The 24,744-nt window shown below is 39.5% G+C and overlaps 1 protein-coding gene across 3 annotated transcripts in view; it reads left to right on the plus strand.

The window, feature by feature from the left end:
• Positions 1-24,744, plus strand: part of MSH3 (mutS homolog 3) — a 182,616-nt gene that overhangs the window by 118,066 nt on the left and 39,806 nt on the right. For all 3 annotated transcript variants that reach the window (XM_024994619.2, NM_001434983.1, NM_001102305.2), the window contains exon 19: positions 2,141-2,252. In XM_024994619.2, coding sequence (XP_024850387.1) covers positions 2,141-2,252 — 112 coding nt within the window. The remainder of the gene's footprint in view (positions 1-2,140; positions 2,253-24,744) is intronic.

Genomic DNA, 24,744 nt, shown 5'->3' on the forward strand with positions numbered 1-24,744 from the left:
CATTTTTCTCATTGTGTTCGCCAGTCACATCATCTTTCAAGAAGAGATTAAAGTAGACTGGCGATGCCACGGTTGTAGTTTGTTTCTGACTTTAAGTGAATACAGTTGAGAATTCAGAATTTTTCTTTTCCCTCATAATAGCAAAAAGAAAAAAACTGACAGAAGACATTTCATTTCATTATTAGATTATTCTAAAGATGGATGTGAACAGAAGGATAGCAGTGCTCTATATACTAATGATAGTAGTGAAATTTCTTGTATAAAACAAAATCTCAGATTATGAGTGTGCAAATAATATGTCTTAGGTGTGTGTGAATAATATATTTGTGAGGGCAAAGTGAAATGGAGTATTCTTATCCAGTGTGTTATTCCAAAAGATGCATCCATCGTGCAGTACTTAGTGACAAGAATTGGAACCAACGTGATTTGCTAAAAACACATATGTGAGTAGTCTTTTATGATATTTGTGCCCTGAAATTTACTTGATACTGTTTGCTTGGGGATAGATGCTGAAGCAGGAGAGTGAAAGAAAATAGATGATATAAAATAAAAGTACTCATTTGACTGATTATTCGAATTGTCTTTATAAATGTAGGTATGAAAATGTTTTGTAATTATGAAGCAAAGAAGATAGCTATCTTCTCTTTATGAAAATTATAAGCTTTAAAAGATTTCAAAAAGTTCTTCAAACATTGCATTTTCGTCGCAAGTGGGAGAAGAACCAGAAATAAGGATAAGCTAGAACCTATTAGAACTGTATTGAACTTTAGAATTAGTGTTTATAAGTGAACATCGTCCGTGTGCCTGCATGACAGCTGATGCACACTTAGATTCATAGTGTGTTGCCCTTTCCAGGTGGATATGCCTGTTATTTAGTCACTAAGTTGTGTCTAACTCTTCTGCAACTGCATGGATTGTAGCTGCCAGGTTCCTCTGTCCGTGGGATTTCCCATGCAAGAGTACTGGAATGGGGTTGCCATTTCCTTGTCCAGGGGATCTTCCTGAGCCAGGGTTTGAACCTGGGTCTCCTGCATTGGCAGGTGGATTCTTTACCACTGAGCCACCAGGGAGGCCCTATATGTGCTTTAAAAACCTGGAAAATATGGAATAAAAATTTGAAATTTGCTGTTTGGATTCTTACTAGTTGTCATGCCTTTTTCCTCTCACTATTATTGTTTTTCTCAATTCTACATCGTACTTATAAAACGACTTAGAAAGATTTAAAGACATAAAATGACAGAGTCCATTGGACCCACATGGTAAATGGTGAAGTCTACCTTTTATAGGTATCAAGGCATATTAAGGGGGGGAAAGTAGTTGTGGAATGATGAATTACAGTATGATTCTTGGTTTTTGTTGTTGTTGTTTGTTTATTTTTAAAGAAGAAATCAGAAAGCAATACAATGAGTTTATGGAAACTTAAATGCATAGAAGAACGTTGGGAAAGGTAGACACCAAACTGGAAAAGGTAGACGCCAAACTGCTCCCAGTGGTAACCTCTGGGGAGGAAACTGAGAGAAGGCTGGTGCTCAGAGAGCTTGGATAAACTGATGAAGCTATCAGTAAAAGCAGAAATAGAAAACCTTAAAAAAAAACAAGGCAGATAAACATTTTTTATATCAAAAAAACTAAAAGATATTAAAGACCATAGAAAGATGTTTTAATTAAACAGAATGTGAAAATTTTAGGTCATTCTGTCCCCAAGTCCAACATACAATTTATATTAATGTAATAATCTAGAAATAATTTTGCATGATTTTTAAAATTTTGTTTATTGCTAAAAATATTTTAAGTAGCAATAATCAGAACTGTATTTTTTTTTGATGAATATATCTTAGAGAGTAGTAGAAAAAGAAAAAAAGGATCTTATAAGGGAGATCTTAGTTACAGAGCCATCATAAGACTCTTCTAAAGTTTGTGCTTCAGAGCACTGTAATTATAGTTGTCTTTCCAATTCTGATTCTACAGTTGAGTTTAAACTTTTATACTCAGCCTTGTCCTGAGCATATGTTCTTAAAGTCCATGTTTAAGGTTTGGTTGTGTGTCTGACAGACTGTCCATAAAAATCTTCATGCTTTTTGAGATTTTTTTAAAAGTCTCTTTCCTTGCTTTGTCAATTGAAATATGTCTCTTCTCGCAGACCAACTCTACAAGAAGAAAGGAAAATCCTAATAAAAAATGGCCGGCACCCTGTGATTGATGTGCTGCTGGGAGAGCAGGACCAGTTTGTTCCCAATAGTACAGATTTGTCAGTAAGTACCACATCATGACAAAAAAAGGATGAAGATGATAACATTGATCTCGAACTTTTAAATACCATACGATGTTTTAAAAAATTTACCCAAGTTTTGCCTTTGGCTTTAAGTCAACTAATCCATGGCTATAGTTTTATACTCAACACCAAATATGGAGTCAGTGCTATTTCCAATTATCCATACAGGGAACAATTTAGCAACTAAAAGATTAGCCTTAATTAGCTGGTAACCCAGAGCAAAAATATTTTATATTTTTAAATGCCCACAGGTGCTAATGGAGAGGAATCACACGATGGTTTTGCAAATTCCTGTTGGTGTATAGTATAGGCTTTGTCTTGTGGTCTGTTTTCAGATGTTTTGTGAAAGGATCACAGATGCTTCAGGTGATTTCAGTGATAAGAATTTTTATCATTAAAAAAAAGAATTTTTGTCATAAGGACTAGGGTTCTCTTATAGAACATTAATGATTTACAGTATTTATTCATCTAACACGTACTTACTGAGTACCTATTTAGCACCAGGTAGTGAAACAGAGTTTTAGGACAGACAGTGGAAAGCAAGACAGGAGTACGCCGGCCTGCAGAGAGCTTGTGGTCTAGCAGGGAAGATAGATTACTCTAACGTGGCTAGGTCAGGCCAGGATTCAGGAGACCAGGGTCATAGAGCATGTAGCAGACTGACGTAACCCAGAGTTAGAGAGAGTGTTTGGGAAGGTTTCCCAGGGACAAGATACTGACTGAAGAGAGAGTGAGTCAGTGCACACCAGGGAAGTGGAGACGAGTATTCCAGGGCAGGAGTCAGGGTGATAGAGTCTGGGGGTGAAGCAGCACTGGTGGGTTCAGGGAACTGAAAGATGTTGCGTAAGGTTGGGGCATAGAATATAAAGAAAAAAGTGTTAGAAATAAGGAAGAGGCCAATTTGTTTAAAGGCGTATTAAGGAGTTTAAAGGTTTTTTTTGTTGTTGTTGTTTTTCCTAAAGAATTGAGAATGCTAAGAAAAGAGTGTTTAAACCTCTTTTAAACAGAAAGCAGAAAAAAGTAAACTTGTGTTTGTGTGTTTGTTACACCGAGTTACATTGTCCATGATAAACCGAGCCATGCACTAATTCAGGTGATAAGGGTAATTTTACTCGGTAGTATTGTTGCATAGGAAAGAGAGTCTAGCTTGAACTGAGTATAGTTTGTGCAGAGATGTTTTTGTTTGTTCAGTCACTAACTCGTGTCCGACTCTTTGCCGCCCCACGGACTGTAGCACACCAGGCTCCTCTGTCCTCCACTATGTCCCAGAGTTTGCTCAAATTCATGTCCATTGAGTCAGTGTTGCCATCTAACCATCTCATCCTCTGCCGCCCTTTCAGAGATGACTAGGTGTCTTAAAGTAAGAATGAGCAAGTAGGGAGGAGGGCTGGGCATGGGCGGGTTCAAGGAAGTGGAAATAGAAAAATTGAGAAAAGGGGTTGGTTAATATGAAACCCTTCTGGGTTTCATAACTGGCAACTGTTGCTGATCCCCTTCCATGGGGACTGAGAAGAACAGTGAGAGTTATCTCCATGGATGTTTGCATTTCAAAGAGAGGCTCCACACACATTTTTAAGTGGTGGAAGACTTACCTCTTAAAGGAGTTAGAGAAAGGATTTATAACCACAAGATTTCTGAAGTAATTGCTCAAAAAGTAGGTAGGTTTGATGTCTATCTTTCACTAGGTTTTGGCTGGAACAAATACAAATTCTTTCCTGGCATTGTGTGCTTTTGTAAGCAGGGACTTTAATGGGGACTGGGATCATCCCAAGATTGTGGCCTTGAGCTGTTAAATAGAAACTATATGCTGGCTTTTGTTCTGGTCTCTTAGTGGGGAGGGAATGAAATCATTTGTGCTGAGAGGGTTGCAGCTGTATAGGCCAAGGTTGGGACCAAGTGGGCTCAGAGGAGCCTGACTAGCATTTGATCAAGGAGGGAGTCTCTGTCAACACAGTGAAATTATCTGGTGATTAGATGAAAGAATTAACATGGAAGGAGTCACTAAGTGAGGGAGGTTGTATCGGAAAATTAGGTTCATGACTTCCAGATTCCAGAGGCAGTGTGCTGGGTGACAGAAAGATCCTAGGGATGGCCATGGAAGGTGAGCAGAAGTGGAGGAGGTCTTTGCCCAAGGATGGACATGGAAGGTGAGCAGAAGTGGAGGAGGCCTTTGGAGATGAGTAGATTGAGGAACAGCTTTTGAGAAAAAGGCATCCATAGGCGTGTTGAAATTGTCCAAACAACTTAATTTGTAGTGGAATGCGAAGGTGGTCCAGCTGTCAGAGATTCCACAAGATGGAGACTTGATGAGCTGGAGGTACATGTAGATGCCTGTGGTGCAGACAAGTAGAGATGGTAAGGCCCTAAAGAAACAGATATGGGAGAACCTTTGAACCCTGAGATACAAAAAGCTCATCCTTGAAATGAGAGAACCGCAGGGGAGTAACAGCCAGCTTTCAGCTCAAGTCAATGTGTGAAGGAAATGTTAAGCAAGGAGGTTAGAAACATAGAAGTCTTGGGGAATTTTTCAGAGGACAGTGAGAAAATTGAAATGTAGGGAATCAGTTGGAAATTGGGTCACACAAAGGAAACCCAGGAGGGCAAGGCAGTTGGGAATATCACAGAATATTCCATCTTGGGCCGTGAGCAAGGGTGACAAAGATGTGAGCCTGCTAAATTTGATTGACACAAGGGTGGGGCAAGTAAAAGGAAATACTTTGAGTTATATCTAGTTTCATAATACATTTTTGATATTGCTGACAGAAAAAAATGCACAGCATGAGAGCTGTGCATTAAGTTTTATGTGGGGCAGAATGAGGACTGTAGCCCAGGAGGTAGCGTTTCAGATAGCCATGCTCCAGAGACATGGGCGGAAGGCCATTGTTACGTATGATTTTAGGGAAGTGGGGTACGTGCAGCTAAGCACACATTTTGGCAGATGCTTACTGCTAGTCACAAGGAGCAGATGTCACTTTAGTGCTTTTCTAGATATGAGGAGATGCAACAATTGGGCTCAAAATCTTCTCCGGCAAATAAGCTAACTATCCAAAGACCTGGTCTGCCAGTTTTTCCCAAAGCCCAGAGTGCCTGATTCCTGATCTCCACCCTGAACTCCTTTCAGGGTGTGTTGGAGAACAGTGGCTGCAGCGGTTCATGACTTAGTCCTTATAGAGGCAGATGGAAGGTGGCAATTTTTAGCTGGCAGTATCATACAAAAACTTGGAGTAGTACATAACTAGATCTCTGATGTCTGTAAACATGTTTATTCTCCTTAGAGAATTTGTGAGTTGCTTAATTTATCAAACCAAGTTAACAGGCACTCATGTATTTATTGTCTTTCACAGGAAGTCTCTGTGAATGTAAGAATTCCTTTTTCAGTGTCCATACTAGTAAGGTATAGCTTTTCTTGAGAAAATAATACAGCTGTTCCACTTAGTTCCTTGGTTTACTTATAAATCACTTGAAATATCATATCCTATTATTATGTCCCTAAACACCCGTCAACTTGATCTCAAGTATGTTATTCTTGACACTGAATTTTTATTTCCTTTTCATTCCCCTCCTTTCTTTTAAGTAATGTATTACACTATTTAAAACAGCAAAATTTGAGAAACTAAATTAGCCTAATGACAGGGATGTTTTAAAGAAACGTTGAACTCTTGTATTTAAATTTTTACAAAATAAATGGAGCGATTTATTCCAGCAAGCACTTCAGAATATTCCAGAATATTCATTTCTTTTACATATGCTTTTTCTAACTTGAGTAGGAGTTGATATAGAACTGTTGCTATGGCGAAGTACAGTCTTTTTTGCAGGGTATAAATTTCTATATAGGGATAGTGTTGAAGAAGAACTTACTATGTAAAACTCAATTTTAAATATTTTATAAGTGTTAATTATAAAATATACTCTGAAAATAATTTCCTGAAAGTCAAATGGCATTATTGCTTTTGACAGTCATGTAATTTTCAGAAATGGTCTTTTGTACATGTAATTATGAGTGTACTTTTCTGGATCTGTATTATATGAACTCATTATAAAGTGTCTAAACGAGCCAAGTTACTGCCCACTTTTCCTCAACCAGTTTTAAGAATACTCATTTTTTTGGTTACCCAACACTCAACAAAGGTTTGCCATATAGCACTGGGAGCTATAGTCAATATCTTGTAATAACCTATAATGGAAAATAATCTGAAAAATAATATATGTGTATGTGTATAATTGAAGAATACTCATTTTTTCACATTTCACAATCTTGCATTGATTTACAAATTTTTTGCTAGCACTGTTTTATGAATATTTTATTCTTATAGATTTTAATACAACTACTTTGTGTCAATATTGTGCTTGAATTTAGGCTCACAAAGAAGAGATATAATATCTCTAATCTGGTGAGAAATTGATCCAATTAAATTAACACCAATAGACTATTTTTAAAGGCTATGAGGGACCTAATGGACTATCCAGTAGAAAAATTGCAACAGACTTGAACAGGCGAAACAAAGTAAAGGATATCCAAATGGTCAGTAAACAAAATAACATTTTTTTAAACTGCTATATTGAGTTTCCTGGAGGAGTATTAGCAAAGAATCAAGTAGTAAGGAACTGTGGGGTATTTGGGGGACGTTTGGTGGAGATCCCAATGTGAAGGTGGATATAAAAGCCAGGAGAGAGGGCTGAGATGGAGTTAGGGATTTAACAGAGATCATGATGCATGTTCAGGGAGTTTAGATTCTGGGTCTGTCGCTCAGGGAGATTGTATAAACATGTAAAGAAGGCTGAGGAAAAAGCCTTCTCAAGCATTGACATGAAAGGAGTAATTTCATTGAAAGTGGGTTTAAATGAAGAGAACTTTTCAAGTATCTTTTAAATATATCCCTACCTAATGTTTAGCTTTTAGTTATTGTTTCATCTGAACATCAAAAAGATAAAAATACAAAAAAATTTTTTTAAGGAGCTATTGTATATTTCTTTTTAGCCTTTAAGACCTCGCTCTGCTTCATCTTCTAGGAAACCTTGTTTGACTTCTGCAAGCATAATTGAAAGGAATACACTTTTAAACCCTCTTTTTTTGGTTCCCTTCCCCGACTCCTTACATAATCTGAGTATTTGTAGACTTAGCAGCCACTGGATCTGCCCACCTCCAGTTTATTCTCCACTCTGCAGCCACAGGGCTTTTCCTAACCTGTCATATCACTCCCTCATTTGAATTAATGCTGAAAATTCCAGCCGTGCAGCTCCCAAAGCTACTGCTCCTCTAGGACTTGGCAGATGGTCTTCCCTCAGCCTAGAATGTCATCTTCCCCCGCACCGTCCACACGCACCTCCCACACACCCACGTCGCACCCCGTCCACCCTCCAGCTCCTGCTTGTTCTTTAAGTGTGGTCTTGGTGTCTCATCCTGACTAAGGCTTCCCTCCCGAAGCTGGGATGGGTGCCCCCTGTCATATGCCCGCAACACTCTATATTTCTCCCTAGTTTAGTATTTATCCCACTGAATTGTAATTGCCTTTTTTTGGGTTTGTGGTTGCCAGTGGCTTACAAGCTTAAAGAGAACAGGGGCTTTGCTTCTCCTCTTTAGCTGTAATCATACTGTCAGTCGCAGTTCTCTGGCATATCCAATCAGATTTGTTAAATAAAAAAGGTTTGAAGTTTTGAGCAGTCACCAAGTCTTACTTTAAATTTGTGCTTTTTTTCCTTCACAAAATGTTATTTTTCAAGCTATCATATTAGGAGTTCACAATTCATACAGTAATTATACTGAAGAACTAGAAGGGATATTAGGGATCATTTGGTGTGACTACCTCTTCATACTTGGGAGTAAACCAAGGCTCAGAAAGGTGAATCAACTTGCTGGGGGTTTCTAAAGTCAAATAGTCATGACCTGTTTCCCAAAACATGCATTCTAAGGCAAGCCAGTGCTTTCCAACCCTTTTCACTTCACAGCACAGCAAGAAAAGGATTACAGTGCTGGTACCCTGGAGGAAAAGGTTGCTCAGAGCAAAATGAGGTTGGCCCAAGGGCTCTGACCGCCCCAGCCCCGCCTGCCACTTTGAGGGTCAACATTTTAGAACACCTGTAACCTTTGAGGCAGTCCAAGACGCAGTATGCCAAGACATACTGCTACCAACCAGGGTTCTTGGACTCCTTAATCGAGAGAAATTGTTAAGAGGCCAGGCATGGCTTTATTGGAGCCCCTGCAGCGGCAGTGGAGAGTGATAAAAAGCAGCAGTTTCCCTTGCTTGCTCAAGGGAGCTGAGCTGGTTCCGTATATGGGGTGAGTGTAGGGCTGTGTCCAGGGTCAAGCCAGAGGGGGAGCTTAGGTGGTTTGCCCACCCCTTTGTTGGTGTTGTATGCAGGAGGCATGCAAAGTACACTTGTTTTGCTCCTGGCCTTCAGAAGTGGCAGTTGGATTCTTGGTCTCTTTGTATGTTATTGTCCATAATTTGCCCCAACTGTATGGGCAGTTGGAGAAGGCACTGGCAACCCAATCCAGTACTCTTACCTGGAAAATCCCATGGACGGAGGAGCCTGGTAGGCTGCAGTCCATGGGGTCGCGAAGAGTCGGACACGACTGAGCGACTTCACTTTCACTTTTCACTTTCATGCATTGGAGAAGGAAATGGCAACCCACTCCAGTGTTCTTGCCTGGAGAATCCCAGGGATGGGGGAGCCTGGTGGGCTGCCGTCTGTGGGGTCGCACAGAGTCGGACACGACTGAAGCGACTTAGCAGCAGCAGTATATGTATGCAGTTATTTATGGTCCCTTATAGTTTCTTTGTATTTAACAGAATATAACACTCAAAGAGATATTTGTCCAGATGTAAGCACTATAGCAAAGTATCCCAGATCCCAGACCCCAGCCTGTCTCAGTACTACTTGGGAAACTCCACCATAACCTGCTGTAATCTCAGGAGTTTTCTGCATTTTAAGCCAAATGACTTTGTAATGGATGGATTTTTTTAAACTCTTTATTTTGTATCGGGGTGTAGCTGATTAACAAACAGTGTTCTGATAGTTTTAGGTGGACACAGCAAAGGGATTCAGCCATTCATATACATGTATCAGTTCTCTTCCAAAGTCCCCTCCCATCCAGGCTGCCACATAACATTGAGCAGAGTTCCATGTGCTATACAGTAGATCCTTGTTGTTCATGTAATGGATGGATTTTTGATAGAAATCAAAGGTGGGGGTTTTTGTTTGTGTTTTTTAAAAAATATAAATAATATAAACATTGGGAAGGAAAAAGGGGAAGATATAGTTGGTGCCTTCTAAATTTCTGAGGAGGAGAGTTAGTCAAATGCAAAGCAGGAAGATTCCCAGGAAGTGCTGGAACCCTGTGTATCTGTGTAACCTAAGGGAAACCCACAGCCCAGAGCAGGACAGTCTTATCTGTCCTCCACCATCTCCCAGAGCTTGTTCAAACTCATACCCATTGAGTAGGTAATGCCATCCAGCCATCTCATCCTCTGTCATCCCCTTGTCCTCCCGCCTTCAATCTTTACCAGGATCAGGGTATTTTCCAGTGAGTCAGTTCTTCACATCAGGTAGCCAAAGTATTGGAGTTTCAGCTTCAGCATCAGTCCTTCCAATGAATATTCAGGGTTGATTTCCTTTAGGATTGACTGCAGTCCAAGGGACTCGCAAGAGTCTTCTCCAACACCACTGTATTGTATTAGGTACAAAAATATTAATGAGTGTTATAGCTTCTTCTTGTATTGGTTCCTTTGTCATTATATAATGCCCTTTCTTTGTCTTTTGTTTTTATAGACCTTGTTTCAGAGTCTCTTTCAGTTCAGTTCAGTTCAGTCGCTCAGTCCTATCCAACTCTGCGACCCCATGAATTGCAGCACGCCAGGCCTCCCTGTCCATCACCAACTCCTGGAGTTCACTCAAACTCACGTCCATCAAGTTGGTGATGCCATCCAGCCATCTCATCCTCTGTCGTCCCCTTCTCCTCCTGCTCCCAATCCCTCCCAGCATCAGAGTCTTTTCCAGTGAGTCAACTCTTCACATGAGGTGGCCAAAGTACTGAAGTTTCAGCTTTAGCATCATTACTTCCAAAGAATACCCAGGGCTGATCTCCTTTAGAATGGACTGGTTGGATCTCCTTGCAGTCCAGGGACTCTCAAGAGTCTTCTCCAACACCACAGTTCAAAAGCGTCAGTTCTTCGGCGCTCAGCTTTCTTCACAGTCCAACTCTCACATCCATACAGGACCATGGGAAAAACCATAGCCTTGACTAGATGGACCTTTGTTGGCAAAGTAATATCTCTGCTTTCCAATATGCTATCTAGGTTGGTCAGAGCTTTTCTGCCAAGGAGTAAGCATCTTTTAATTTCATGGCTGCAGTCACCATCTGCAGTGATTTTGGAGCCCCCAAAAATAAAGTCTGACACTGTTTCCACTGTTTCCCCATCTATTTCCCATGAAGTGATGGGACCAGATGCCATGATCTTCATTTTCTGAATGTTGAGCTTTAAGCCAACTTTTTCACTCTCCACTTTCACTTTCATCAAGAGCTTTTTAGTTCTTCTTCACTTTCTGCCATAAGGGTGGTGTCATCTGCATATCTGAGCTTGTTGATATTTCTCCCAGCAATCTTGATTCCAGCTTGTGCTTCTTCCAGCCCAGCGTTTCTCATGATGTACTCTGCATAGAAGTTAAATAAGCAGGGTGACAATATACAGCCTTGACGTACTCCTTTTCCTATTTGGAACCAGTCTGTTGTTCCATGTCCAGTTCTAACTGTTGCTTCCTGACCTGCATACAAATTTCTCAAGAGGCAGATCAGGTGGTCTGGTATTCCCATCTCTTTCAGAATTTTCCACAGTTTATTGTGATCCACACAATCAAAGGCTTTGGCATAGTCAATAAAGCAGAAATAGATGTTTTTCTGGAACTCTCTTGCTTTTTCCATGATCCAGCGGATGTTGGTAGTTTGATCTCTGGTTCCTCTGCCTTTCCTAAAACCAGCTTGAACATCTGGAAGTTCACAGTTTCATATTGCTGAAGCCTGGCTTGGAGAATTTTGAGCATTACTTTACTAGCGTGTGAGATGAATGCAATTGTGCGGTAGTTTGAGCATTCTTTGGCATTGCCTCTTTTTGGGATTGGAATGAAAACTGACCTTTTCCAGTCCTGTGGCCACTGCTGAGTTTTCCAAATTTGCTGGCATATTGAGTGCAGCACTTTGACAGCATCATCTTTCAGGGTTTGAAATAGCTCAACTGGAATTCCATCACCTCCACTAGCTTTGTTCGTAGTGATGCTTTCTAAGGCCCACTTGACTTCACATTCCAGGATGTCTGGCTCTAGGTCAGTGATCACACCATCATGATTATCTGGGTTATGAAGATCTTTTTTGTACAGTTCTTCTGTGTATTCTTGCCATCTCTTCTTAATATCTTCTGCTTCTGTTAGGTCCCTACCATTTGTGTCCTTTATTGAGCCCATCTTTGCATGAAATGTTCCCTTGGTATCTCTAATTTTCTTGAAGAGATCTCTAGTCTTTCCCATTCTGTTGTTTTCCTGTATTTCTTTGCATTGATCACTGAGGATGGCTTTCTTATCTCTTCTCGCTATTCTTTGGAACTCTGCATTCAGATGCTTATATCTTTGCTTTTCTCCTTTGCTTTTTTCTTCTCTTCTTTTCACAGCTATTTGTAAGGCCTCCCCAGACAGCCATTTTGCTTTTTTGCATTTCTTTTCCATGGGGATGGTCTTGATCCCTGTCTCCTATACAATGTCACGAACCTCAGTCTATAGTTCATCAGGCACTCTATCAGATCTAGTCCCTTAAATCTTTTTCTCACTTCCACTGTATAATCATAATGGATTTGATTTAGGTCATACCTGAATGGTCTAGTGGTTTTCCCTACTTTCTTTAATGTCAGTCTGAATTTGGCAATAAGTAGCTCATGATCTGAGCCACAGTCAGCTCCCGGTCTTGTTTTTGCTGACTGTATAGAGCTTCTCCATCTTTGGCTGCACAGAATATAATCAGTCTGATTTCGGTGTTGACCATCTGGTGATGTCCATGTGTAGAATCTTCTCTTGTGTTGTTGGAAGAGGGTGTTTGCTATGACCAGTGTGTTCTCTTGGCAAAACTCTATTAGGCTTTGCCCTGCTTCATTCTGTATTCCAAGGCCAAATTTGCCTGTTACTCCAGGTGTTTCTTGACTTCCTACTTTTGCATTCCACTCCTCTATAATGAAAAGGACATCTTTTTTGGGTGTTAGTTCTAAAAGGTCTTGTAGGTCTTCATAGAACCGTTGAACTTCAGCTTCTTCAGCATTACTGGTTGGGGCATAGACTTGGATTACTGTGATATTGAATGGTTTGCCTTGGAAACGAACAGAGATCATTCTGTAGTCTGATATAAATATTGCTACCTCCACTCTCTTGTTTTCATTTGCATGAAATATCTCTTTCTCACCCTCACGTTCAATATGTGTGTCTCTAACTCTGAAGCAAGTATTCTATAGGCAGCAAATAGATGAGTCCTTACTTTAAAAATTTCCTTAGCCACACTATGTGTTTTGGCTGGAGCATTTGGTTCATTTTGATTTAAAGCGATTATTGGTAGGTATATACTTACTACGGCTTCCCAGGTGGCTCAGTGGGTAAAGAATCCACCTGCAATGCAGCAGACACAGAAGACTCAAGTTTGATCCCTGGAGGAGGGTATGACAGCTCACTCTGATATTCTTGCCTGGAGAATCCCCTGGACACAGGAGCCTGGCGGGCTATAGTCCATAGAGTCACAGAGAGTCAGACATTACTGATGCGACTGAGCAGGCATGCACATTCACTTATTGTTATTGCCATTTTGTTAATTGCTTTCTGATTGTTTTTGTAGTTTGTCTGTTCTTTTATTATTTTACATACCTTTGGTTTGATGATTCTTGTTTAGTGTTAATGCTTGTGTTCCTTTGTCTCTAATTTTTGTTTATTTATTGTAGAATTTTGATTTGTGGTTACCTTGGGGCTTATATGGAGAAGGAAATGGCAGCCCACTCCAGTATTCTTACCTGGAGAATCCTGTGGACAGAGGAGCCTGGTGGGCTGCTGTCCATGGGGTCGCACAGAGTTGGACGCAACTGAAGTGACTTAGTGTGCATGCATGGGGTTTATTTATGTTGCTAGGTTTCTTTAGGCCTTCCTGTTTGTACCACTGGCTTTCTAAGCAGCTCAGAGGACTTGTCTTCCTGGTGTTGTATGTACTCCAGGATTGGGACACCCGGTATGTGTCTTGATCTGATCACTCCCCAGGAAGGATCCCTTTTCTCTTCTGTGTCTTTTCCCAGGGGCCTATATCCTGACCTGATGAGTTTTCTTCTTTTCCTACCTGATTCTTTGTGATCTTTGTATTTCTTTTTATTTTTTATTGAAGTATAGTTGATTTTCAGAGAAGACAATGGCACCCCACTCCAGTACTCTTGCCTGGCAAATCCTATGGATGGAGGAGCCTGGTAGGCTGCAGTCCATGGGGTCGCTAAGAGTCGGACATGACTGAGCGACTTCACTTTCACTTTTCACTTTCATGCATTGGAGAAGGAAATGGCAACCCACTCCAGTGTTCTTGCCTGGAGAATCCCAGGGACGGCAGAGCCTGGTGGGCTGCAATCCATGGGGTTGCACAGAGTTGGACACGACTGAAGTGACTTAGCAGCAGTAGCAGCAGCAGCATAGTTGATTTTCAATGTTTCACATGTACAGCAAAGTGATATAGTTTTTTTTATATCTATCTCTGTATATAGATATATATGTATATCTGTGTGTTTGACTGTCTACAGTTATTAATCCCCGCTACCTCTTCCCCTTTGGTAACCATAAATTTGTTTTCTGTGCCTGTGGGTCTATTCTGTTTTATAATAAGTTCATTTGTATCATTTTTGAAGATTCTCTTTATGGATCTTTCTTACAGCTTTGGTTGTACGAAGTCTTTTCTGCCAGGCTCTAGTTTATTTTCAGTGAGAATCACTATAAATGTGGTTTTCAATCATCAGATATATTGTTAACGATTGGAAGGAAACATTAATGGCATTTCAGTGTTGTTTTCTGTTACTTCTGTCTTCTGTCTCCTTTCTTCCTGATTCTGAAACAGTGAGTTAAAGAAGGACATTTTGTATAACTGCTTTTTTAAAAAAATAATCAATGTTTTTTCTTACTCTTTAAAAAAATTTTTTTTTATTGGAGTATAGTTGATTTACAGTGTTGTATTAGTTTCTGCTCTTCAGCAAAGTTAGTCAGTCAAAGATACGTATGTATCCACAATTTTTTAGATTCTATTCCCATACAGGTCATTTCGGAGTATTGAATAGAGTTCCCTGTGCTATGCATTAGGTTCTTAATAGGTTATCTATTCTATATATAAGTGTGTATATGTCAGTCCTGATCTTCCAATTTATCCTGCTCTTCCCCCCACAAGTTTGTTTTCTACATCTGTGACTCAACTTCTGTAAATAGGTTCATTTGTACTATTTCTTTAGATTCCACATAAAAATGATATCATATGATATTGTCTTTGTCTGACTTATGTCACTCAGTATGACAATCTCTAAGTTCATTCACATTGCTACAAATGGCATTATTTTGTTCTTTTTTTTGGTGGAGTAATATTTCATTGTATATATATACTGCATCTTCTTTATCCATTCCTCCATTGATGGACTTTCACGTCTTGGCTATCGTAAATAGTTCTGCAGTGAACATTGGTGTGCCTGTATCTTTTGTAATTACGGTTTTCTCTAGATATTTGGCCATGATTGGGATTGCTGGATCATATGGTAGTTCTATTTTTAGTTTTTTAAGGAACCTCCATACTATTCTCCATAGTGACTGTATCAGTTCACATTCCCACCAACAGTGTAGGAGGATTCCCTTTTCTCCACAATCTCTCCAGCATTTGCTTTCTGTAGACTTTTTTATGGTGGCCATTCTGACTGGTGTGAGGTGGTACCTCATAGTTTCGATTCGTATTTCTCTAATAATCCACAGTTTTGACCATCTTTTCATGTGTCCGTTGGCTATCTGTATATCTTCTTTGGAGAAATGTCTATTTAGGTCTTCTGTCCATTTTTTGATTGTGTTGTTTGTTTTTGTTATTGAATTGTATGAACTGCTTGTATATTTTGGAAATTAACCCTTATCAGTCACTTTGTTTGCAAACATTTTCTCCCATTCTGTGGGTTTTCTTTTTGTTTCGTTGATGGTTTCCTTTGCTGTGCAAAAGCCTTTAAATTTCATTAGGCCCCATTTGTTTATTTTTGTTTTTATTTTCGTTACTCTAGGAGGTGGATCAGAAAAGGTCTTGCTGCAATTTATGTCAGGAAGTGTTCTGCCTATGTTCTCCTCTAAAAGTTTTATAGTATCCAGTCTTACATTTAGGTCTTTTTGAGTTCATTTTTGTGTTGTTGTATTAGAGAATGTTCTAATTTAGTTCTTTTACATGTAACTATCCGGTTTTTCCAGCACCACTTATTGAAGAGACTATCATCATTGTGTACTCTTGCCTCCTTTGTTATAGATTGATAACATAAAACTCTTCACAGTTTGAGTGTCAAGGATAATCGCTTTTTAAACTGTTCTGTGATACAGAATGTTCCTGTTTCTTTTCCTGCCTCACTCATCGTCATTGTTTGCACTACTCAGCCTTCAAGGCCCCCAAAATGCTACTGCCTCCTTAAAGCCTTCCCCATCTGGCCAGAAATAATTTCTTTCTATTCTAGCACTTTCTCTGTTCCTTAAAAAAAAAAAAAAAAATTCTCATCATATACCACTTTTTGGTGCATGGGTGTAGTGGGAAAGTGCCTAACCATGATGGGAGAGGTCAATTCAAATCCTGCTCTGCTGTCAGTGTGCTGTCATCTCCAGATAGGCCACCGTCCTCACTGGGTCTTGATTTCGTCATCCATAAAGTGCAGGGGTTGGGTGAGTAACCACTAGCTCTCAGTAGGATGTAAATTGGAAAGCATGTAGATGTCAGAAAGAGTTGGACTTTTATCTTGGTATCTTCGCATGCAGCTTGTACTCTCCAGCCTCATTGTCCCCCTTTCTGTTTGAAATGTACCTGGAGTTAAAAGTATAAGAATTTGGCTGAGAGCTTGCCTGGACAGAGCTTTCACTGAGGAGTCTCTTACTGTAACATGCTATTTAAAAAAAATTATTTATTATAGTTATTATTGGTTGTGCTGGGGCTTTGTTGCTGTGCACGGGCTTTCTGTAGTTGTGGCAAGTTGGGGCTTCTCTTTGCTGTAGTGCGTGTCCTTATTGTGATGCTTCTCTTGTTGCAGAGTGACCGGGCTCTCGGGCTTGGGCTCAGTAGTTGTGGCACACAGGCTGAGTTGCTCCACAGCATGTGAGATCTTCTGGACCAGGGATCGAACCCATTTTCCTTGCATTGGCAGGTGGATTCTTTACCACTGGACCACCAGGGAAGTCCTCTTACTATAATGTGCCATTGATTGATGTTTTCAGGGAATAAAACACTTTGAAACTGTCAAACTTTTCATCAATCTGCAACTATTATATAAATAGTTCTACCATGATTCTTTTTAAAGGATGGATGTGAATATCTGTACCTGTCAAGGAAGAAGACAGTTTTTGCAGAAAATTAGCTGATATTCAAGTCTTGGAAATTAACATTAGACAACTTTTTTTTTTCCTTCTTTGCATCTCATGACTCCATGGATACTGATTGATCATTACTGTCCAAGGATGCTGGCCCAGAGCTAGGGGAGCACTCCTCCGTTTTAGCAGTGACTGTTATTTCTTGTCACTGAGTGGAAGTTCCCTTTGAGACATTTGTCAGGATGTTAGCTACTGTAGTCGCTCTGTGTTACTGGCCAAGATCCTTAGCTTCTCCAGGCCTTTCTTCCCATGTTACAGGTGAGGAAAGAAAGGCTTGGAGAAGCTAAGTACAAAGAATTGATTTCTGTGTATCAGTTGGCTCTGAAATAAAAAAATTAAAAGCTTTGCTATCCTGTATTGAAGGAGAGATGTATTCAAGGAACATGTACATGATGATGTGGTTCTAAATAACAGCAGTTTCTGTGTAGTTAAGTGTAGAAGAAAAATGTCATTCCTCTTGAAAATAATAGGAAGTACCAGATTCGCTTATCCATTTTTCACTAACTTACATGCAATTTGAATCCAAAAGAAAGTAACATTTCTATTTGTGTAAGTGCCATCAGTTCAGTTCACTCTCTCAGTCATGTCCGACTCTTTGCAACCCCATGCATACACATGCTTATTTTACTTATCAAACTCTTCCAGTAAGTTTCACATTTGACTTTTACATTAAGTCTAAGGCAAAATAACTTTAATTTCCTTTTGTTCATTTTTTCTGTTTCAGATACTCTAGAGTGTGTTGCAATTTTTTTCTTCATGTGGCTTAGTTTTAAGAAACAGTGATTTACAAAAATTGTTACAGTGTTTATAATTTTGAAGGACTTTCACATTATTTTTTTCTTATTTAGTTAAATTTCACAAAATTTGTGTAAGGCCAGGATTTTTATTACTCATTCTTACAGATGAGAAGATGAGATTGTAACTTGTTAATGAAAGTCTCTTCATACTGACAAACCTAGACAGCATATTAAAAAGCAGAGACATTACTTTACTGACAAAGGTCCATATAGTCAAAGCTGTGGTTTTTCCAGTAGTCATGTATGGATGTGAGAGTTGGACAATAAGGAAAGCTGAGCACTGAAGAATTGATGCTTTTGAACTGTGGTGTTGGAGAAGACTCTTGAGAGTCCCTTGGACTTCGAGGAGTCAAACCAGTCCATCTTAACGGAAATCAGTCCTGAATATTCACTGGAAGGACTGATGCTGATGCTGAAGCTCCAATACTTTGGCCACCTGATGCGAAGAACCTAACTCATTAGAAAAGACTCTGATGTTGGGAAAGATTGAAGGCGGGAGGGCAAGGGGACGACAGAGGATGAGATGGTTGGATGGCATCACCAACTCGATGGACATGAGTTTGAGCGAGCTCTGGGAGTTTGAGATGGATAGGGACGCCTGGCGTGCTGCAGTCCATGGGATCGCAAAGAGTCGGACATGACTGAGCAACTGAACTGAACTGAATGAAAGCCAGAAACCAATACTGTCTTCTAATTACAAACGTTATTTTCTATTTTATTTTGCTTTATCACTGCATATCTTATTTACTAAAGTATTTGGTTATTAAATTAAGATTTTTTAAGGTACTCTGTGAAATTATTGATTCTGTTTGGAAGGAAAAACAGAATTGAAGAATAAATATAATTACTTATTTTTTAAGATATTGAAAAGAGTAAGGTATCTACAAGATAAAAGGTGTTCATTTTCCTTTATCTCATAGCTTCCCTAAATTACTGATTTAAACAAAAATTCGACTCCCACATTTCCTTGGCCACCCTCTGGTGCTCATTGAGTTGGGTAGTTCTGCTTCAGGTAGCTCCATAAACCATGCCTTCATGGGGGGCCTTAGCGTGGCAGGAGTAACCCTTCTGTGGGCTATCTGCTTTGTGCTGTATTCTTTCATTTTCCATTTTGTGCTTTTCTGTAGTACTTGTTTTTTGTGTAATACACTAAGAAGTCCAAATAACAAAATGTTTGAAACTTAAGTGGATTTTTCGTAAGTTATAGTAGTGTCTTTGTAAAGAGTTACTTGATTATTCATGATTGCTGCTGCTGCTGCTAAGTTGCTTCAGTCGTGTCTGACTCTGTGTGACCCCATAGACGGCCTCCTACCAGGCTCCCCTGTCCTGGGATTCTCCAGGCAAGAACACTGGGGTGGGTTGCCATTTCCTTCTCCAATGCATGAAAGTAAAAAGTGAAAGTGAAGTCACTCAATCATGTCCGACTCTTAGCGACCCCATGGACTGCAGCCTACCAGGCTCCTCTGTCCATAGGATTTTCCAGGCAAGAGGACTGGAGTAGGGTGCCATTGGCTTCTCCGTAAGTGGGTGGAGCAGTTGCCAAAGCACTAAAAGGAAGCTGCTGCTGCTGCTGCTGCTGCTAAGTCGCTTCAGTCGTGTCCGACTCTGTGCGACCCCGTAGAGGGCAGCCCATCAGGCTCCCCCGTCCCTGGGATTCTCCAGGCAAGAACACTGGAGTGGGTTGCCATTTCCTTCTCCAATGCATGAAAGTGAAAAGTGAAAGCGAAGTCGCTCAGTCGTGTCTGACTCTTAGAGACCCCATGGACTGCAGCCCACCAGGCTCCTCCGTCCGTGGGATTTTCCAGGCAAGAGTACTGGAGTGGGGTGCCGTTGCCTTCTCTTTGTTCATGATTATCCATGAATAAATAATTAAATCTTAAGGTAATTCACTTAATTAACTTTTAACTACCTGATATTTCAAAGGAAAAGGTACAGAAACCTATATAATAGATTCTCATTTACCCTTCACTTAAATATCATGAAGACTGACATTTTGTAAAAATTTAGGTTTTTTTTTGAAATGAGTAAAAAGTTTACACATATAGCTAAGGTCATATGTAATTAACTGCCATCTCTTTTCCTCCCTCTTCACCTCCTGTCCTCACTATTATCCTGGTGTTATTTATTATCCGTATGCTATGGTTTTTATTCTTTTATTTGATATAGATGTATCTTAATATGACATAATTATTTTTGGATATACTTAAACTGTACATACATATACCCCAGTGAAAGTTTCTTATTGTATTATGCATTGTAAATAATTGTTTTAATTATTATACAAAGTAGATCAATTCATTTTCCTAATGATAGACAATTAGACTTTTTCCATTTTTTTGTCTATTATGAATACAAACAGTATTACTCTGATCAGATCAGATCAGATCAGTCGCTCAGTCGTGTCCAAATCCTTGCGACCCCATGAATCGCAGCACGCCAGGCCTCCCTGTCCATCACCAACTCCCAGAGTTCACCCAAACTCATGTGCATCAAGTTGGTGATGCCATCCAGCCATCTCATCCTCTGTTGTCCCCTTCTCCTCTTACCCCCAATCCCTCCCAGCATCAGAGTCTTTTCCAATGAGTCAACACTTGGCATGAGGTGGCCAAAGTATTGGAGTTTCAGCTTTAGCATAAATCCTTCCAGAGAAATCCCAGGGCTGATCTCCTTCAGAATGGACTGGTTGGATCTCCTTGCAGTCCAGGGACTCTCAAGAGTCTTCTCCAACACCACAGTTCCAAAGCATCAATTCTTCGGTGCTCAGCCTTCTTCACAGTCCAACTCTCACATCCATACATGACCACTGGAAAAACCATAGCCTTGACTAGACAAACCTTTGTTGGCAAAGTAATGTCTCTGCTTTTCAATATGCTATCTAGGTTGGTCATAACTTTCCTTCCAAGGAGTAAGCATCTTTTAATTTCATGGCTGCAGTCACCATCTGCAGTGATTTTGGAGCCCCCCAAAATAAAGTCTGACACTGTTTCCACTGTTTCCCCATCTCTTTCCCATGAAGTGATGGGACTGGATGCCATGATCTTCATTTTCTGAATGTTGAGCTTTAAGTCAACTTTTTCACTCTCCTCTTTTACTTTCATCAAGAGGCTTTTTAGTTCCTCTTCACTTTCTGCCATAAGGGTGGTGTCATCTGCATATCTGATCTTGTTGATATTTCTCCTGGCAATCTTGATTCCAGCTTGTGTTTCTTCCAGTCCAGCGTTTCTCATGATGTACTCTGCATATAAGTAAAATAAACAGGGTGACAATATACAGCCTTGACATACTCCTTTTCCTATTTGGAACCAGTCTGTTGTTCCATGTCCAGTTCTAACTGTTGCTTCCTGACCTGCATACAAATTTCTCAAGAGGCAGATCAGGTGGTCTGGTATTCCCATCTCTTTCAGAATTTTCCACAGTTTATTGTGATCCACACAGTCAAAGGTTTTGGCATAGTCAATAAAGCAGAAATTGATGTTTTTCTGGAACTCTCTTGCTTTTTCCATGATCCAGCGGATGTTGGCAATTTGATCTCTGGTTCCTCTGCCTTTTCTAAAACCAGCTTGAACAGCAGGAAGTTCACGGTTCACATATTGCTGAAGCCTGGCTTGGAGAATTTTGAGCATTACTTTACTAGCATGTGAGATGAGTGCAATTGTGTGGTAGTTTGAGCATTCTTTGGCATTGCCTTTCTTTGGGATTGGAATGAAAACTGACCTTTTCCAGCTGTGTGGCCACTGCTGAGTTTTCTAAATTTGCTGGCATATCGAGTGCAGCACTTTCACAGCATCATCTTTCAGGATTTGGAGTAGCTCAACTGGAATTCTATCACCTCCACTAGCTTTGTTCGTAGTGATGCTTTCTAAGGCCCACTTGACTTCACATTCCAGGATGTCTGGCTCTAGGTCAGTGATCACACCATCGTGATTATCTGGGTCATGAAGATGTTTTTTGTACAGTTCTTCTGTGTATTCTTGCCGTCTCTTCTTAATATCTTCTGCTTCTGTTAGGTCCATACCATTTCTGTCCTTTATCGAGCCCATCTTTGCATGAAATGTTCCTTTGGTATCTCTGATTTTCTTGAAGAGATCTCTAGTCTTTCCCATTCTATTGTTTTCCTCTATTTCTTTGCATTGATCACTGAAGAAGGCTTTCTTATCTCTTCTTGCTATTCTTTGGAACTCTGCATTCAGATGCTTATATCTTTCCTTTTCTCCTTTGCTTTTCGCTTCTCTTCTTTTCACAGCCTCCCCAGACAGCCATTTTGCTTTTTTGCATTTCTTTTCCGTGGGAATGGTCTTGATCCCTGTCTTCTGTACAATGTCACGAACCTCAGTCTATAGTTCATCAGGCACTCTATCAGATCTAGGCCCTTAAATCTATTTCTCACTTCCACTGTATAATCATAAGGGATTTGATTTAGGTCATACCTGAATGGTCTAGTGGTTTTCCCTACTTTCTTCAATTTCAGTCTGAATTTGGCAATAAGGAGTTCATGGTCTGAGCCACAGTCAGCTCCTGGTCTTGTTTTTGCTGACTGTATAGCGCTTCTCCATCTTTGGCTGCAAAGAATGTAATCAATCTGATTTCGGTGTTGACCATCTGGTGATGTCCATGTATAGAGCCTTCTCTTGGGTTGTTGGAAGAGGGTGTTTATTACTCTGAACAGCTTTATAAATGTCTTTTTGAGTGCTTGTGTATCTTCCTAGATTTCTAAAAGGGGAATCACTGTGTCATGTAGACCAGTATATGGGCTGTTTAGCTTCAGTAAACATTTCCAAATTGCTGTCCATGTTCTTTCCAACATGCTATTTAAGCAAACTTTTAAACTTTTTGATAGTATGATAAATGTAAAAAGTTATTCCTTAAAAATTATTCCTTCAGAAATATTCACAATTAATTTTTTTTTCCCCTTATGTGACTATGAGGAATAGCTTGTAGGTCCCTTGGAAAATGCTGCTGATTTCATTTTCCTTTCTCTGATAAATACTTTTTGGCCTTTGTGTATATAATATACTGATGTCCTTTGCCTATTTTTCCATTGTTTTGATGGTCCTAATAAGTAGGAGCACTACTTCTTTGTTATATGCCTTTTCATTTTGTGTTTGGTGACTGCTTTTAATAACAGAGGTTTTAAAAATTTAATCAAATATGTTAGTCTTCCCCTGTATGATTTATATTTTTATATTGCTTATTCTATCTTGTCAATAAGTTGTTCCCTACCTTCATGTCATTAAGTTGTTCTTCCATGTTTTCCTCTAAAAGATTGCTTGCGTTTCATATTTTTTTCTTTCATCCATCTGGATTGATTTAAAGGCTGTGAGATTCCAGTCTGACTCTTATTATGTGGGTACCCAGTTATCCCACCATTGTTTATTGAGCGTGGCGTCTTTTCTGCTTGTTTGTGATCCTAACTCTCACATGTCTCACAGGCCAGTATAGGTTTGTGTCCAGGCTTGCTGTTACTTCTCTGTTTACCTGTTCCTAAAGTAATGCTGCACTTTTAATTACTATAGCTTTACAAAGTCTCCTCTCCCAGCTCATTCTTCAAAGTTGAATTGACTTAACTCTATCAAATAAATTTCAGAATTAACTTCTACAGTTGTACTGCATGTAGGTTAATTTGTGAGAATGTATTCATTTCCTTTTGAAGATAACTTTAATTGAAACATACAGAATTAGGTACAAATCTTAAGTGTACAGCTTAATGAATTTTCACAAAGTGTACCCATGTAAGTATCCAAAACCAGGTCAAGAAACAGAAGAATAGTAAGGGAAGGAACACATTCTAAAATCCCCACTTGGGAGGGAGGGCCTCCCATTAACTCCTTCCCCTCTAAAGGGTAACCACTCTCCTAATTTCTTTTACCAACGAATAATAATTTGGTTATTTTTGTTCTCGTTTTTGAGCTGTATATAATAGAAACATACAATATGTATTCTTTGTATCTGGCTTCTTTGATTCAACATTGGTTTTATGTGATTCATCCTTTTTTTTGCATATTGCTTATTTATATTGTCATAGAGAATTTCATTGTATAAATATATAACTTTTCTGTTCTATTGATAAACATTTGAGTTACTTCCAATTTAGTACTATTATGAAAGTATTGCTGTGAACATTCTTTTACATGTTTTTTTTTTTTAATGTACATCATGTACATTTCTGTTGGACATGTACCTAGGAGCAGAATTGTTCAGATATGTCTACTTTCAGCTTTAGTAGACTCTACCAAGCAGTTTTCCAAAATAGTTTTCAATTTACTCCCCTAATAACAGTATATAAAAATTCTAGTTGTCCTACATCTTTGCCAAAGCTTAATACTGACAGTTTTGGTTTTAACTGTAGCCATTAAGTAAAGTAATGTTGTCTCCCTGATTTGGTTTGTGTTTTCTTAATGATTTAAAGTATACTGTCATCTTACTGATCATTTGTGGGTTTTTGTGTTGTCATTTAAAATTTTTTTTCCTCTACCATTTTTCTTGAAGTTTGTCCTTCTTTTGGTTTGTGGGAGTTCATTATGTACACTGCATCCAAGTCTTTGGGAAATATATAGTACGTATATCATATATTCTGTGATTTTGTATTCTCTTAATGACATCTTTTGATCAATGTTGTTGTTGTTTAGTCGCTAAGTCACGTCCATCTCTTTGTGACCCCATGGACTGCAGCATGCCAGGCTCCCCTGTCCTCTACTGTCTCCCGGAGTTTGCTCAAGTTCATGTTCATTGAGTCAGTGATGCTGTCTAACCCATCTTATCCTCTGCCGTCCTCCCCTCCTTTTACCTTCAGGCTTTCCCAGCGTCAGTCTTTTCCAATGAGTTGGTTCTTTGCATCAGGTGGCCAGAGTGTTGGAGCTTCAGCTTTAGCATCAGTCCTTCCAGTGAATATTCAGGGCTGATTTCCTTTAGAATTGACTGGTTTGATCTCCTCGCAGTCCAAGGGACTCTCAAGTGTCTTCTCTAACATCACAGTTCAAAAGCATCAAGCCTTCAAAAGCTTTTATAAATTTATTTTAAAAGAAACCTTGTTTTCACTGTTTA

The sequence above is a fragment of the Bos taurus genome, chromosome 7, assembly GCF_002263795.3.
Source record: "Bos taurus isolate L1 Dominette 01449 registration number 42190680 breed Hereford chromosome 7, ARS-UCD2.0, whole genome shotgun sequence".
Lineage (NCBI taxonomy): Eukaryota > Metazoa > Chordata > Mammalia > Artiodactyla > Bovidae > Bos > Bos taurus.